This window comes from Copadichromis virginalis, linkage group LG19, assembly GCF_057382275.1.
Source record: "Copadichromis virginalis isolate Kocher_CV1m ecotype Utaka linkage group LG19, C_Virginalis_male_GT1.1, whole genome shotgun sequence".
Taxonomy (NCBI): domain Eukaryota; kingdom Metazoa; phylum Chordata; class Actinopteri; order Cichliformes; family Cichlidae; genus Copadichromis; species Copadichromis virginalis.
The window spans coordinates 8,445,119-8,461,857 of NC_140636.1; the positions used below are offsets into that span (position 1 = coordinate 8,445,119).

General features: G+C 40.1%; 1 protein-coding gene across 2 annotated transcripts in view; it reads right to left on the bottom strand.

Annotated features, from left to right (window-relative positions):
* The window catches only part of npas3 (neuronal PAS domain protein 3), a 363,595-nt gene that overhangs the window by 155,303 nt on the left and 191,553 nt on the right, over positions 1–16,739 (bottom strand). For both annotated transcript variants that reach the window (XM_085441080.1, XM_085441081.1), the window contains exon 4: positions 8,124–8,206. In XM_085441080.1, coding sequence (XP_085297206.1) covers positions 8,124–8,206 — 83 coding nt within the window. The remainder of the gene's footprint in view (positions 1–8,123; positions 8,207–16,739) is intronic.

Consider the following 16,739-nt stretch of genomic DNA (forward strand, 5'->3'; position numbering starts at 1 on the left):
GGATGTCTCAGGAATGGGTGGACTGAAGAACAAGTTCTTGGTTCCTTTTGTTGTATGCTGGAATTTGCTTGCTAACGAGTCCCTAATTTTTCACTAAATGTAGAGAGTTTTCATACGGTCACACCATACTTCCATTTGCTATGTAATGTGCTTTTTTTAAAAAAAATTTTGGCCTTTTTTGGCTTTATTTGATATGGACAGCAGAGACTGACAGGAAAGCAGAGGAAGAGAGAGAGAGAGAGAGGGGAAGCCACGTGGCAAAGTGCCGCGGTTTGGATTCGAATCTGGGCCGGCCGCTTAATAAATAAACTTTAATTTCTTGCTTAAATTGACATTTTATCTGTCTGAAACTATAAAAATTAAATCCAAATTGACTTAATCTGGCAGCAGAAAGTATTCAAAACAAGCGTATTGGATTGGGAGATGGTGAACCCTAACTCTGAACTTCAGCCGTGTCACTAGTTTTGCACACTATAATTTTCTGCCTGAAAAATAATTTCTACCAAGACAATGAATTCAAGTTGGTCCAATACAGATCTCTATTTTGTATGTAGTATGAGTAATAAAGTAATAAAGTTCATACAAATAAAGCCTTCACTCATTTAATCTCTGTCAGCACACACACGCAGCAAGTCAGACCAGAGACAGGAGAGTACACATAGAGCTTTACATCCTGTTTAATGACTACTCCCTCTCTCTCTCTCTTCATTAAGCATTATCAACCTCTCTGGCCTAATCTCTCTGAAATTAGTGTCTGGTCTCTACCACCTAAGTGACTGGCTGGCATTCATTAGCGCTGCGTTTTAGCCAAATCAATCATGCCATACCCCGTCCGCCACGCTTTCTTAAAATGTCATCCTCAAACTTCTCACAATCAATTAAGCGGGAGATTAATGAGGCCAATTTGCCGCCAACACATCGGCCTTCCTTCTTCACTGAAAAGGCCACGCACACACACAAACACACACTCTGACGATGTAGAAACACACTCGGGATACTACATCACACACACAGGAGCATGTGTGCACATAAAGCACTGTTTCCTCTTGACAGTCTGTTTGTTCTGGTAGTTCAGCAACAACGTGGCCAATCACTGAACTGCACCATGGCAACAAAACAAGTAACATCTACTTTATATAAACTGTGAGAGAAGTTGACTTTCTGTTTATCAGGGGAACATAAAAATAAAGAAATGCTTCAGCATGTCACTTCTGTGGAAACACAAATATGTATCTCTTCTTTAGCTTTTGTGATTTAATGTGTGTCATTGCCAGTACGCATGTTTCTATGATACCTGCGTCTAGAAAGAATTCACAGTGCTTTACTTGTTCCATATTTTTTCATGTTACAGCTTTATTCCAAAATGGATTAAATTATTTTTTCACTTCAAAATTCTACATACAATACACCATAATACAAAAGAAAAAAAATGTTTGACATTCTTGCAAATTTAGTAAATCTGAAAAACAAAAATATGACCTTTTTTGCAAGCCTTTGCCATGACCCGATTCCACTGATTGTCTCTCAAATATTTCTACCACCTGATCTGATACCATCCCTACAATGAAGCATGGCGGTAGCACCATGCTGTGGGGATCTTTCTCAGCAGCAGGAATGGAAAGGCTAGTTGGGGTCAATGGAAAGATGAATGCAGCAATTAGTAGAGACATCTTAACATATAAACTGTTCTGGGGTGCTCTGGACCTGAGATGCTGGTGCAAAGGCTCATTGTGGCAGGGTGTGGTCTGCGGTGCCGCTGCAGGGGTGGCGGACGCACTTGAGCAGCATCCACAATCACGCCTTAAAAGTCTGTGCTGACTGTCGTTGTGTTGTTGTGTGAAATTGTGGTGTGTGTGTCGGGTTGTAAGCTGACTGTGTGAACAGCAATCGTGGTAATAAGGTGTTTAAAGACGCTGAAAAGCGTACATGTCATCTGGTCTGCCGTGGTTCGTTTACACTCATCTTTAACATAACAAATACTCTAAGCATACAGTCAAGATAACAAAGGAGTGACTCTGGGTCCACTTTGTGAATGTCACTGAGTGGCCCAGTCAGAACCTAGACTAGAACCCGATTGGAGATGTCTGGAGAGATCTGGTCCACTACTCACGATGTGAGTAGTGGACCATAACAGCCATCCCTCAAGAATCTCTCCATCTAAAGCAATGCATTATCAGGGACTGTAACATCTAGTCCTTCTTACTGAATGATAATGTCTGTGCACCAATGCTTCCCATACAAAGATTTAGAGCTTGAGAGGTTCTGCAAAGAAGAATGGGAGAAAATAGTTGTTCCAAGCTTTTAGCACCATACTGAAAAAGATTTGAGGCTATAATTGCTGCTTCAACAAATGAATACATATGTATATGTATATGTATATGTAATTTATTTATTTTTATGTACAATAAATTTGCAAGAATTTCAAGCAAACGTTCACTTTGTTTGTGCATAGAATTTTGAGCTGAAGATTTTTGGACTAAGGCTGTAACATGACAAAACAAGTGAAGCACTTTTGACTCATAGGGATTACTTATACAAACACTGAACTGACGATTTAACATTTTAACGACAGTAGCATCCATCACTATAACAATGTATATGTATATTTTTGTTACCTCTCTTCTGAAGCACTTTGTGACATCTGTCTCTGAAATGTGCTATAAAAATGAACTTTTACTTTACTCACTACTTTTACTCTATACGACAGAAATTAAAGAAACACATAGCTTATGAACATATTGTACACTATTGACTAATTTAATGTCTGTGATAAGTTGTAAGTTACATAAGAATATAACTATTACTCCAGAGTCGAAGAGTAAAAGCAGAAACAGCAACAGAGTTAAAAAGGAATGTAAAACAACCTTGCTGTAGTTTTTGACCCACATACCTCCAACACATTGTATTTCAGTTTCATGCTTTCTCTCTCTCACTATCACTCTCACAGGCTCACACACACACACACGTGCACACACACACACATGCAGACACGCACACACACCCCACTTCCAGGTGAGGGGAGGTCCACGTTGTTTGTGTCACTTTCAATCTCACATCTACTTCAATCTACCTTGGGATCTGACTCATATGGTTGTCATAGTGACTCTCTAGGGATTATAACAAGGTATTATGGGATGTCTAGTGTCTTGAGCTGCAGGATCAGAACATGGTGTTTACACTCACACGGGCACACTGGCACACAGGCTCGAGACGGCAGCGATGCTCAACACAGCGTGAGCGGCTCCACTTGTTCCAGGCTCGTGTTAACACTCACACATGACAACATGATGTGCACAGCGGCGGAAGAAGGGAGATGGTTGTCACGGCGACATACTCGGTCTGCGCCGCAGCTGTCTGAAGGATTAACACGGGACAGATGAAGAACAAATGGTACAAGGACTTACAATAGGTGCGGCTGTATGTGACACTATTGCATGACGTCCTGAGTGCTTTCACATTGGGAACAGCACCCTCTGGCTGCCAGCGAGTCGCTCATGCAGAGTGTTTGCATTGGAAGCTTTGATAGTCATGTCGACTGACCACCAGAAGAGAGTTGAGTATGCGATCTAATGATTGTCAGATTTGGAACTGCTATTTGCAAACCAGCTGCAAAACATGGAAACCATCGCAATTCCAAATTCGTGTGTGACAATCTGGACAGTAACGCTGTCATCAAACACTTTTTGGTGATTTAAATTATATGTCACTAAATAAATTCCACTACATTTATATGTAAAGCATGTTACTTTGCAGGATCAGATTAGTTACATTTAGCCCCAGTGTTACAAAAACTGACTCCTGAAGTACTTTTTAAGAGAGCCCTCACTCGCTCTGTTTCAGGTCTGTCACACCCCTGAGTGTCTGATCACCATTGAAGCCCCAGGATCAACTGGTCCTTGCCACCTGCCCAATGAGCTTTGTGTAAGTGGGTGCTGTGGCTGGTATTGTTTGTGGGATTGCTAGAGCGTGTTTCCTAAAAGTTCTGTGAAGCTCTTTGTCAAGTCATCCTCTGACAAACCCCTAACCATGATCATTAACCCTGTGCAAACAGATTAACCTTTCTACCAAGTGCTGTCAGTCAGGAATAAAAAGAGAAGAATCATTCTGACACATCAAAAACTACCTACATTTTTCTCCTAGTCTATGTGATATTATGCGGATTAGTTTTCGTCTCATATTTTGGTTTCTTTTTGCTTCATTTTGGTTTCCAAGAATTAATGGTTTTAGTTTTTGCCACTTTTGCAGGATTCAAGATTAAACATAAATACCTTGGACAATGATTAATGATGAACAACATATTTCCTTTAAGCTCTTTAAAGATATTTGCAGCGGGCGCTTTAGTTTGTTTACATTCAAAAGAAAGACATTTCTATAGCAGGTATCTCCAAACCTAGGCAACTCACACAAACACAGTCTAGGCGGATACCAACTTAACCTCTGTGATTTTAACCAGAGGTAAGGGTGAGGTGAAGTGACATGTCTCCAAACATGAAAGTGATCAGGGCTGACAGATGGCTTAACAAAATGATTAAAATATAGCAAAGGAGACAGTTGTGTGCTTCAAAACAGTAATCAGCTTTACTTTTTACGATGAAGGTTCCACGGATGCACGGTGGTGAGCACTGTTGCCTCAAAACAAGAAGTTCAATTCCACCACTAGGCCAGGTTCTTTTACATGTCTTTGCATGTTTTCCCCGTGTTTGCCTGGGTTCTTTCTGGGTACTCCGGCTTCCTCCCACATTCCAAAGACAGGCAATTAGTGGGATGAGATTAATTGGTAACTCTAAATTGCTCCTCTCGCCCTAAGACAGCTGCCCACATAGCAGACAGATCTGACTTCTGGCATAGTAAGTGCTATGTCATCAGGATATGGGCCAGGCCTGGCATAGATGGCACTGTTTATGTGATGGCATGCCACACGTGGCTCGATTATGGTTTGGTTTATGTAGCCCAAGCTCATAGAACACAGGTCTTCCCCGGATCCGGCATCAAGATGGCACTTCTGACCGACTGGTGTCATGGCAGGGTGTATGTCAACCAGATGTGGGCCAGGTCTGGCAATGATGGCACTATTTATGTTCCTATTTTCCTATTTTAGTTAGAAGACCCAAATGCCATGTTGCAATACTATACAGCTATGGTAGCCAACGTTTCACATGCAAATTTGACAGGTTTGTGAGTGTACACTTTATCCAAAACCTAGTGAGGGTTTACTCATGTTTCCTACTGGGTGGCTGTAGCTCAGGAGGTAGAGCAGGTTCCCTACTGATCGGAAGGTTAGTGGTTCAATCCTTGGCTCTTCTAGTCTGCATGTCAAAAGTATAAATGTAAAGGAAGCACTCAGTTTAGAGAAAGTGGATGAATGTGGCATGTTGTATAGAGCACTATGAGTAATCTGGGAGAGTAGAAAAGTGCTATATAAAAATCAGTCCATTCACTGTCTGAACAGAGTTTCATCATCTTACTTTGCACTATTATGTTCCGGCACATGTTGTTATTACATGGCTTGATTAAGGTATACATTAGGCTGATATCTGGGGCCAGAGCTGAAACTGTTCTGGGCCAGCACAGGGCCACCAGTGTGTCTGCAACGGGCCTTGTGCTGGCCCATGTGTGGGCCACCTCTGGCAAACCACATCTGGGCCACCAAAGGGCCATCATTCCTCGTGGTAGGTGGGCCGAGTGTAAGCATATTGTGTGGCCCAGATCCAGGCCATACCAGTGTTGCTATGTGGGTGGGATAGGCTCCAACTGTGCAACTTTTACCGTAACCACAATGCTGCTTTTTTATTCCAAATCTGAACCTAAACATATTGGTTTTATATTTTCGAACCTAACCAAAGCAAAGTGACACCTGTGTTTTTCTATGCAACTACTGGGACAAAGTATGCTTACTCAGTTGGTAAAGCTTCAATTTCCTGGTTTTGCTTTTGTTTTTGTCCACTTACCAGATGACTGATGGCCTATCAAAAGTCAATGTAGCTGATGAGCATATTTACTTTATTGGCACTTTGCAAGTCAAAGCATGCCGGAAGTCCAGCTTCTCAACTTGATAATTAAGGGCAGTTATGTATATAATGTATCTATTTTTATTCTCCAGAATTACCCAATTAAAACAAAGCATTTCCTGCTTTATTGTTACAGATGGTCAGTGTCACTTTGTTTTTGTTGCTGTTTTGCTTTGTTTTTAACGAGAGGGTGTTACAGTTGGCAATTAACTTTTTATATCTGCTAGAGACTTTTCTGTCAGGATCCTTGAATATGATAAAGGGATAAAAAAGTACAAGGAGATTAGAAAAGTGTGGATTTTTCCATAGCGAAGGCTTACTGGTGTCAGCCAGATTATAATAATAATCAGGTGTAACTGAAGCAGATACACACACACACACACACACACACACACACACACACACACACACACACTTAGATTAAATGTTTTAAAATGCACTAGTAACAAAAAAGAACATTCTTGAAGGTTTAAAAAATCATCTCAGAAATGTACACGCACTTACAAATACTGCATATCTAATAACACGCACACACCCACACACAGATTACCAGCGCCTATCAGCTGTGGTATCGCGTCAGCCTGGTTGTGATGTTAAAAGCTCAGCCTTTGGGCTGTATGTTAAACAGATATGGAGTGGAGCATGCTAGGGATTAAAACTACAAGACACACACACATTTTTGCACACACACAAACCCGAGGGAGCGAACAGCGATAACCCAGTCATTATCATACTTTCATAATTCCATTTAAGAATTCAGCTTAGCCGCAGCAGCAGCTGGATGTTGAGGAAGTTGGCTGTGTTGAAAAATCTGAGGGTGAATTATGAGGAATCACTGTGCTAATAATGTAGAGGTACATTATTGAGAATAATATAGCTTCAGAAAAGCTCAAAGGCAAATCATAAGAAATAATTCAGATAACAACTGGTGTAAAATCCTCTTTCTGAGGAAAAAAAAGCATTTTATAGGATTTGGATGTCAGACTATAATATTATAAGGGCTTGGGAATTGGAAATAAAAGAATATAGAGCATTACTTGTAATTCATTAAAGGGCTCACTAGGAGCTCTTCAGGATGTAATGCTGACTAGAAAACAGAAATACTACATGAAAGAAAAACTTGGTAAAGGAAACAGAAATTGCTAGTATTGTCATACATTTGCATTAGGCTATACTTACTTACTACAGTACTTGCATTGGCCCAAGACTTTAAAAACTACTGTTAGCATGAGTCACAGTAAGAAAATAAGAAATTGAAAATCAAGACCTGATATGTTTTTTCTACTTAGTCTTTATTGCTAAGCTGTATCTATTGGAAACCCATATCTGTCAATTATAAGTAAAATACTAATTATTAGCAGAACTGCTTATTGGTGAATTTGTGCTACTTTTCCTAGAGTAAGAGTAAATACCCCCAAAACGTTACACTTTTTTAGCATTTGTCTGTGATTGCATCCACATGCTAATTTGCTCCACTTATTAAATGTGACCCTTAGTCTGCTAACTAAAGTAACATTGCATATGTCAGGACTTTGAAATTTTAATCCTTAAAACATCAACGACAATGTTTCAGGTTGATGCTTCTATCCAAATAATGGTCCAAGCACGAGAGGGTTGGTGGAACTGTGAATCTCTATACTTCTTGATCAGTTCATTTTCTAAGATATTTCACTTTAAAACCATCAAAACAGCAGCCTAAGAGCAAAATATCACATGGCTGCTGAAAGTTTCACAAAGAAAAGTTAATCAAGTTAATGTAAAATTGTAAAGAGCACTGTTTACCCACAATATTGAGCAGGTTTGTGTGTGTGTGTGTGTGTGTGTGTGTGTGTGTGTGTGTGTGTGTGTGTGTGTGTGTGTGTGTGTGTGTGTGCTTATAGTGTGTACACATTCTGCATCTTGATGCCTGATGCAACCAAGCAACAATAACTGGAAATTATTCATCAGAAACCAAAGCCACTGAAAAATTTACTGGACCAAGAGTGTGTCCATGTGTGTCCAGCGTGATACTGTGGAACCAGAAGAAAAATAGGCCTGCTGTATCCACATGCATTTCCAAGCTTTTTTCCAAAGATGAGTTCAGATGAGTTTTTATCCGCTGTGAATAGTTCCTACCTGTAAAATGTGGCTTCCTAGGTGAGGTTCGAAGATCTCAGAGGCAATGGCGCTGGGACTTCTCCTCCGCTGGGTACCGATAGCTAAAGACACACACACGCACACAAGGAGAGAGAAAGCACAGGACAGGACAGAAGAAGACTGGTGAGACTCAGACACATTGATACAAGCAAAGCTGCACTCACACACGAATACGTGTTCACAAACACACAAACACTCACGTTTATACAGCCTAGCATGACAAAAACACACATGGCACAAGACAAGAGGAACCAGTGAGTTCAGCTCTGAACAGTCCCAATTAGTGCCACAGGTTAGCATTGTCAGTTGCACTCGCTAAATCAGCCCCATCCTTCAGGTCATATGAGCTACTAATAATACTAACAGGTTTCATTCAGTGACATCATTTGGCAAAGCAACAGCATCTAAGGAAAACGTATTTGTAATGCAACATCATTATATATTATAATTAAATACACTCTCATGCAAGCAAAGTTCAAGTATCTTTACGTGAAAAAAAATTTGTTTCATAAAATCTGTAACTTCAAAATTACAAGGTTATTTATTCAATCGTCTACATTGAATAAACAAGGTTGACATTAGACCTCAATCTTTATCTAAGGTACAAAGAAAGTTCATGTTGCATTTTCTCACAGTTTATGTGACCACGGGAGTAGATGGGGTTTGAAAGTAGCCAGAACTTTAACCTCTGTATCATGAAAAGCTTCCAAGTTGATGTTTTAATCACCACCGATCATTCACAAATGCTTTTCGCAAATGCTTCCCCTCAAAGTTATTATTACCTTTTTTAAAAAAAACATAAGTCAGTGACTACTCTTCCCATGTCCTATTATTTTTTTATTTTCTTTTTTTGCGAGTAATGCATCTCAGTAATGCATTGAGGATATATATTTTGTATCAGGAGTGTAGAAAAAGATGGAAGTTGTCACCATAGTAACCAGGAAAAAAGTTTTAAAATACGTGAAAGGCATTATATTTATGGTATTTTTTTGATCTGTCGACTGAATCTTCAACCAAACATACAACCATCAAATGCTGACTTTCACTTGCCTTTTAATCAGGACACATGAGATTGAAATTTATGCTGAGGAATGCGCAAAAAGTTTTGTGTACAGAAACACGAATCAGTAGGTCGTGACTATATTGCAGACTGTTGTGACATCAGGTTACCATTTAATAAGTTGCATAGAAAATCAACAAAAAAACTCCAAACCAATGCCGCAGTCACCAGCCCCTTTGCAAAGCTGATAAGAAACACAAGCTGGCAACACTAAAACACCTTATGGCAGGACATGAAAACAAATAATGACCTCAAGGGCTGTCTGTACTGTCTCATCTCTCATCTTATCTCTTAAGCTCTCTTTCTGTTTTTATCCTTCAAGCCATTATTTCCACAAATATTCATGTGACCATCCATCTGCATCGTGAATTCAAAGCTGGATTCTGATGTTCTCATATGTAACATCCATTATATTAAAACCCCACAGATATCAAAACAGTGTGAGAAGGCGGCTATAATTTGTGTACTTACAGCCCCCTATAACTGTGCACATAGCTAAAGGGGCTAAATACATCATTTATACCAAATTCATGCACCGTAAATAACTTTTTAACGGATAATGTCACAACAGCTCCTCAGTGAGTGACAGGAATATCGAGGAGGGAATCTTTTCCTCTTTCCCTTGCTTTTTTTTCTTCCTTTGCCATTTTTTCCCCTTTTTCCTCTTTTTTATTTTTAATTCTCATCTTCCTGTCCATCATTTGTTTATCTCTAGTGAGTGAGAGAGCTAGGGAAAGGCAGAAAAGACAGACAGGAGTTGAGAGAGAGAGTGAAACAGTTTATAGCTTTCTAAAATTTCACCCTGAGGGCAAAACTCTCTCTACAGACAAAGTCAGAAAGCACAACAGCTCGAGAGATAGAGGGAGGAAAGGAGAGAAAAAGTGAGATGGTCAGTGTAAAATTTGGCCTGAGGTTAAACTGTCTTTCTCTCGCTTTCTCTTTCTCGATAGAAGACAAAAAGAAAGAGAAAAGACTGACGGTGGGAGAGAGACCTCAGTGCTGTCGCTAAGTGCATAATGTAAAGTTCAATCATTAATATAGGCCAGAAAAAGATCAATTCAACAACAGTCGGTAACTTAAAAAAAGCCTTGAACAAGATGGTTCCCAAAAGCATCTAAAGTATTCAAGCAGCCAATATGAATTTTATTTATGAATCTGCTTTTTTTCTTTTAAAGAACTTAATAAAACTATTAAAAGTCCTTTTGACTTCAAAATGAGTTTGAATGCAAAGCAAATTGAATGTATTTGTAAAAAAAAAGTGCTACCAGTTAATGTCTAAGCCTTGAGACAGCTGGAAAATGGAAATGGACAGCACAGGAGAAAAAGCAGAGTGAGACAGTGACAGAGAGCGAGACAGGCACACAGAGGGGCATTAAAGCCCACTAAAAGAGAGATTTTTGTGCCCTGAGGTAATGTTCTTCTCTCTACCCACTCTCCGTCCTCATCTCCCTGCAGACCTCATTACAGCAAATTTAAACACACACCAATAAAAACGCTCATATGCAAGACTCCCGTGTGCTTTTTTGGAAGGGGGTGGGGTTGAAGCGACAGAATTAGCTTTAATTAATGACATAACAAAATGTGCTTGTGAATGAAAGGGTTACAGAGTAAAAAGGAACACAAGGAACACAAGGAGAGAGTAGATGGGATCAAGGAGCTCAGTCTCATCTTTGTGTATAAGTATATACTTTATTTTATATATAATATATATTCATGTGAAGAAGAAATGATGCCTACATGTTGAATAGATTGTAATAGGGAAAATTTTGCTGATCAGATGAATCTTAATTTTTACTGTTACTATCTTTCAATAAAGGTGCTATATAAATAAAGTTATTATTATTATTGTGTTTCCTGCAAAAACCTGACTTTTTACCTGCAAATTGTAATTACAGGTACCCTTATTCGCAGGTCTAATTATGAAGTTGAAGTTATTATTATTAAGTGTGAGGTAAAAATCAAGGAACACTAGTTACTAGGAAGATGTTGTGTGTGAGTTAAAAAAAAATACAGACAAAGAATGATGTGACACTGAGGCAACGACGATGGCATAAAAGAGAAAAAAGGACAAAAAGGGATGAGCATGGGGGGGGGGGGTAAATAAAAAGAAAGGTCAGAAAAAACTGAAAATAAGACCAGACTGGAAAAAAGACAATCAAAATGTATGTACAAAAGTTATACTAGAGTGTGTGTGTGTCTGTTGTGTGTCTGTTGTGTGTGTGTTGTGTGTGTGTATGTGTGTGTGAGAGAGAGATTGTCCGACCATCTCATTGGAAAGTCAATTTAACTTTGCTCTGAAAGTCAAACATTACAGCTGTTGTTAATTTATTTTCTTGTTTAATATGAAATTGGCAACAAACCAGGGATTCCTCTGCTCTCTGTGTGTGTGTGTGTGTGTGTGTGTGTTTGTGTAGGTGTGTGTGTGTGCGTGTGTGCATGTGTGTGTGTGTAGGCTTAGAGCCTCTGCCCAGTCCTTCTCGCTGCTGGAAGGTTGGATTAAAGGAATAAACGACAACCTCCAGACTGCTGGCCAAACCCTGCAGAGGGCTGAGCGAAGAAGAAAGGGAGTGACTGTGTAGGTGAGTGTTAGAGAAGCAAAGGAATTTGTATGTGTGTGACAGAGAGTGAAGAGCGGGAATCTGTACTGTTACGCAAACAGCCAATTCAATTAGTGGTAGGTGTAAGAACATTAGAGAGAGAGACAGAGTGCAGGAGCGAGAGAGGATGTGCGAAAGGGAGAGAGAGAGAGAGAGAGAGAGGGCACCCATTTTGACAAAATGTCAGAGGCAATTTATCACGACCTAACAAAAGACCCCAGGGATAAAGTGAGAGAGAGAGAGGAGGAAGGTGTGAGGACTGAAGGAAAGGAGGGAGAGGAGGCAGGAGTGAAGCATTACTCTGGGAAAGAAACATCTACAGAATAACAGAAAGGAAGTAAGGAAAAGGAAATGAGGGATCTGTATTAAGAGAAAGAAAGGCTGCAGGAGAGGATGTAAAATTAGAAAAGGCACCCTGTGGAAGCCCTACGCAGGAACAATGTAACGCACCAGCATGAAGGTAAACATTGCATTCATTGGACAACTTGGCAGATGATAGAGTAATGGAGGTTTAATTGAAGAAAGAAAAAATCTTTGAAAAAACATATTTCGCCGTGATGTGAGACTTGTAATAATATAGTGACTGTTCTCTTATAAAACTTTATAAAACATGGGGTTCCAATCAAGCCTGCTGGAAGATTTTAAAAAGCCCAAAAAAGCTGCATAGAAGGGATTTTTATGTTTAGGTTTACAATCTTCTTCCTTACAAAGACATTGATCATGGCCTGCCATAACTGAGTAACTGCATGTGGGAAAACAAAAATATTCTCAAGCTGTTCAGCATCAGGTTTGTAAAATAATTATTAGGTGTTAATTACAGATTAATTGTGTGTGTTTGTTGCAGTAAAAGCACAAAAAACAGTATAACACAATAAAAAGATTTTACATTAAATTATGTCCTGTGTTTTATTTTCTTTAGTTTATTCATATCCCGAGACAGCTAACTGGTGCCTATAGTAAAAGTATCTGTTCTTGCTCTGATATTACATGACAGACTGCAGAAAGCACTAGACTGAGAGACACTTCTTTCTGTTACACACAACAAAGTTTACAGCTCGTCACATAAATGAGAGCCAGTCAGCCTAAAGCAGGCTCTTTCCCTCTGAAATGAGATGTTTGGGCCGATTAACTCTGACAGAGCCGCCCCACTAAACCTGCATCATTTCTCTGCTTAAACTCCTTCAGTAAGACTTTTACTGTTCAGCGCAGAGATGTTTTACAATGTAACCGCCTGAAGTCAGAGAAAAGGAGGCATGAAAGTAAAAGCAGGGAAGATGCACTCATACATAGCTTCATTGATTAACCCTCTAAGGTCTAACTAAACCTAGCCAATCACTATGTGTATTTTTTGTTTTATTAGTTAGTGGGGTTAATGTTAATTGGTGATTTTAAATTATCCATAGGTGTGAATGTGAGTGCGAATGATTGTTTGTCTCTTTGCGTCCCTGCCTCTTGCCCTATGGTAGCTGAGATAGGCTCCAGCACCCCCGTGACCATAATAGGGATAAGTGGAAGATAATGGATGGGTGGATATAGTTACTTAAATGCTACATGGTTAAATTTGGGGGGGTTTTTGCCAAAATTTAGGCCAGTTTTAAAGCTGATTATCATTCCATTTCAGACTCTGTACCATCAGCAAATGAATGCAGAATTGCTCATTAATTTTCTATTATTTCTATGTGTCTCATCAGTTTTCAGAAAATCAGAGCTAGAGTTAGATGAAATGTATGGATGATGTAATTGTCCCCACTTGATGCTGATGAGCTAAGTGAATAACTTTGACTTTCTTATCACATTGAAACATGTTGCTGGGAAACCCCAGGATAAAGCACCACTTAATATTTGGGAACAGCACTCCCCGACAACAGTTGTTTCGTCCAGTATGATAAACATCTCACCACACCACTAAAGCCTGCTTGGGACTGGCTCAAGAACACAGGAAAGAGTGTGGGGTGTGACCTAGCCTTCAAACTCCTTAGCATTTGTTAATGTTTCAGTCACACTACTGAAAACGGTGGTTGGATACTGCAATGCAGCCAAAATTATTACAACCATGTGGAATGAACTTGTGATCATGTTGCCTTTGAAATGGTAGCTTTGAAAATGGGGTCTGCGAACACTGGTGGTCAGTTGCCATCTTCAAAGCAACTTTGGAGTGTCAAGAAGGCAACAGAGATGGAGTCAGTTTGCTCCAAGTCTGCAACTGATTGGGGTCAAATTGGCAATTACACACAATCTTTTTGTGATAATAATAATTAGCTGTGATGAATCCACAAACGTTCCTCATTTGTTGCCGCCTGTTGCAAATCTGTTACCATCTAGACACACAGAAATTCACATTCAGTACTTAGATCCAGTCCAGCCAGAACAGCAATTGAGAAATTTCTCCATAAATAGCGACGTACTTGCTGCAGGAAGGAGACTTAAGTGCTAAATGACACAATAACACTTGGCAGCCTTGCTTACAGTGGGGCAAAAAAGTATTTAGTCAGCCACCGATTGTGCAAGTTCCCCCACTTAAAATGATGACAGAGGTCAGTAATTTGCACCAGAGGTACACTTCAACTGTGAGAGACAGAATGTGAAAAAAAAATCCATGAATTCACATGGTAGGATTTGTAAAGAATTTATTCGTAAATCAGGGTGGAAAATAAGTATTTGGTCACCTCAAACAAGGAAAATCTCTGGCTCTCACAGACCTGTAACGTCTTCTGTAAGAAGCTTTTCTGTCCCCCACTCGTTACCTGTATGAATGGCACCTGTTTGAACTCATCATCTGTATAAAAGACACCTGTCCACAGCCTCAAACAGTCAGACTCCAAACTCCGCCATGGCCAAGACCAAAGAGCTTTCGAAGGACACCAGGAAAAGTATTGTAGACCTGCACCAGACTGGGAAGAGTGAATCTACAATAGGCAAGCAGCTTGGTGTGAAAAAATCAACTGTGGGAGCAATCATCAGAAAATGGAAGACATACAAGACCACTGATAATCTCCCTCGATCTGGGGCTCCACGCAAGATCTCATCCCGTGGGGTCAAAATGATCATGAGAACGGTGATCAAAGATCCCAGAACCACATGGGGGGACCTGGTGAATGACCTGCAGAGAGCTGGGACCAAAGTAACAAAGGTCACCATCAGTAACACACTACAACGGCAGGGAATCAAATCCCGCAGTGCCAGACGTGTTCCGCTGCTGAAGCCAGTGCATGTCCAGGCCTGTCTGAAGTTTGCCAGAGAGCACATGGATGATACAGCAGAGGATTGGGAGAATGTCATGTGGTCAGATGAAACCAAAGTAGAACTTTTTGGTATAAACTCAACTCGTCGTGTTTGGAGGAAGAAGAATACTGAGTTGCATCCCAAGAACACCATACCTACTGTGAAGCATGGGGGTGGAAACATCATGCTATGGGGCTGTTTTTCTGCCAAGGGGACAGGACGACTGATCCGTGTTAAGGACAGAATGAATGGGGCCATGTATCGTGAGATTTTGAGCCAAAACCTCCTTCCATCAGTGAGAACTTTGAAGATGAAACGAGGCTGGGTCTTCCAACATGACAATGATCCAAAACACACCGCCCGGGCAACAAAGGAGTGGCTCCGTAAGAAGCATTTGAAAGTCCTGGAGTGGCCTAGCCAGTCTCCAGACCTCAACCCCATAGAAAATCTGTGGCGGGAGTTGAAAGTCCGTGTTGCTCGGCGACAGCCCCAAAACATCACTGCTCTCGAGAAGATCTGCATGGAGGAATGGGCCAAAATACCAGCTACTGTGTGTGCAAACCTGGTAAAGACCTATAGTAAACGTTTGACCTCTGTTATTGCCAACAAAGGTTATGTTACAAAGTATTGAGTTGTATTTTTGTTATTGACCAAATACTTATTTTCCACCCTGATTTATGAATAAATTCTTTACAAATCCTACCATGTGGATTCATGGATTTTTTTTTCACATTCTGTCTCTCACAGTTGAAGTGTACCTCTGGTGCAAATTACTGACCTCTGTCATCATTTTAGGTGGGGGAACTTGCACAATCGGTAGCTGACTAAATACTTTTTTGCCCCACTGTATGTGCAAGATTATAACCAGATTATGTCCAGTTGGTTACCATTGTCATTGTTTGTGAGTTCTGATTCAGATAAAAGGTATCATAAATTTTAAATTTAGATTACTTAAAATCCACAATTTGTCAGTTTTTTGCAATTTAGTTTTCATTGTTTGTGGTGCTAATAGTGTTACAGATTATCAGTGTGATTCTGGCAGAGATGCAGTAAGATAACCGTGTTTGTTCAAAAAGTTTTTTTTTTAAATAATCGCTTGTCATTTGCATTATTATCGATGGTTTACTCATTTATTTAAAATATTTAATGAATGGGTCATTGTTCTTCCCTCTTTGGCATTTGTGTGTCCAATTTGTGAAAGCACATGGCAGAGAGACTAAAGCATCATCTCTCTCCTATAGCCTAACTATGTACAACACAATGACACACAAACACACCCACACACAGAGTATCACTTAAGTTATGACTTTTTCTTGATTTTCTGTTCTTAAGTTCATTTTCTTTCTCTCTCTCTCTCTCTGGAGTTAAACTGATGGTTCTTCCAGACTTCCAGACTGCACACACACAAACACACACATGCACGGCCTCCTGCATGCGTCTGAATGTGTGCGTACCATCATCTTTGCTGTCTCTCCACTTGGCCGAGTGCCAGCTGGTGTGTGTTGGAATCAAGGACAAGGGAGGACACAGAGAGAGCCAGAGAGTGTGAGGGGGTAAAGCAACAGAGTGACAACAAGGAAGAAGAAAAATGGAGTCAAAGAGGAGGACAGCTCAATGGATTGATAGAAAATGTAAGTGGTAGTAAAGGGAACAACTGGGAAATGCAATGACAGGAAATGAACAGAAAATCTGGGATATACTGAAAAAATTTTCCCC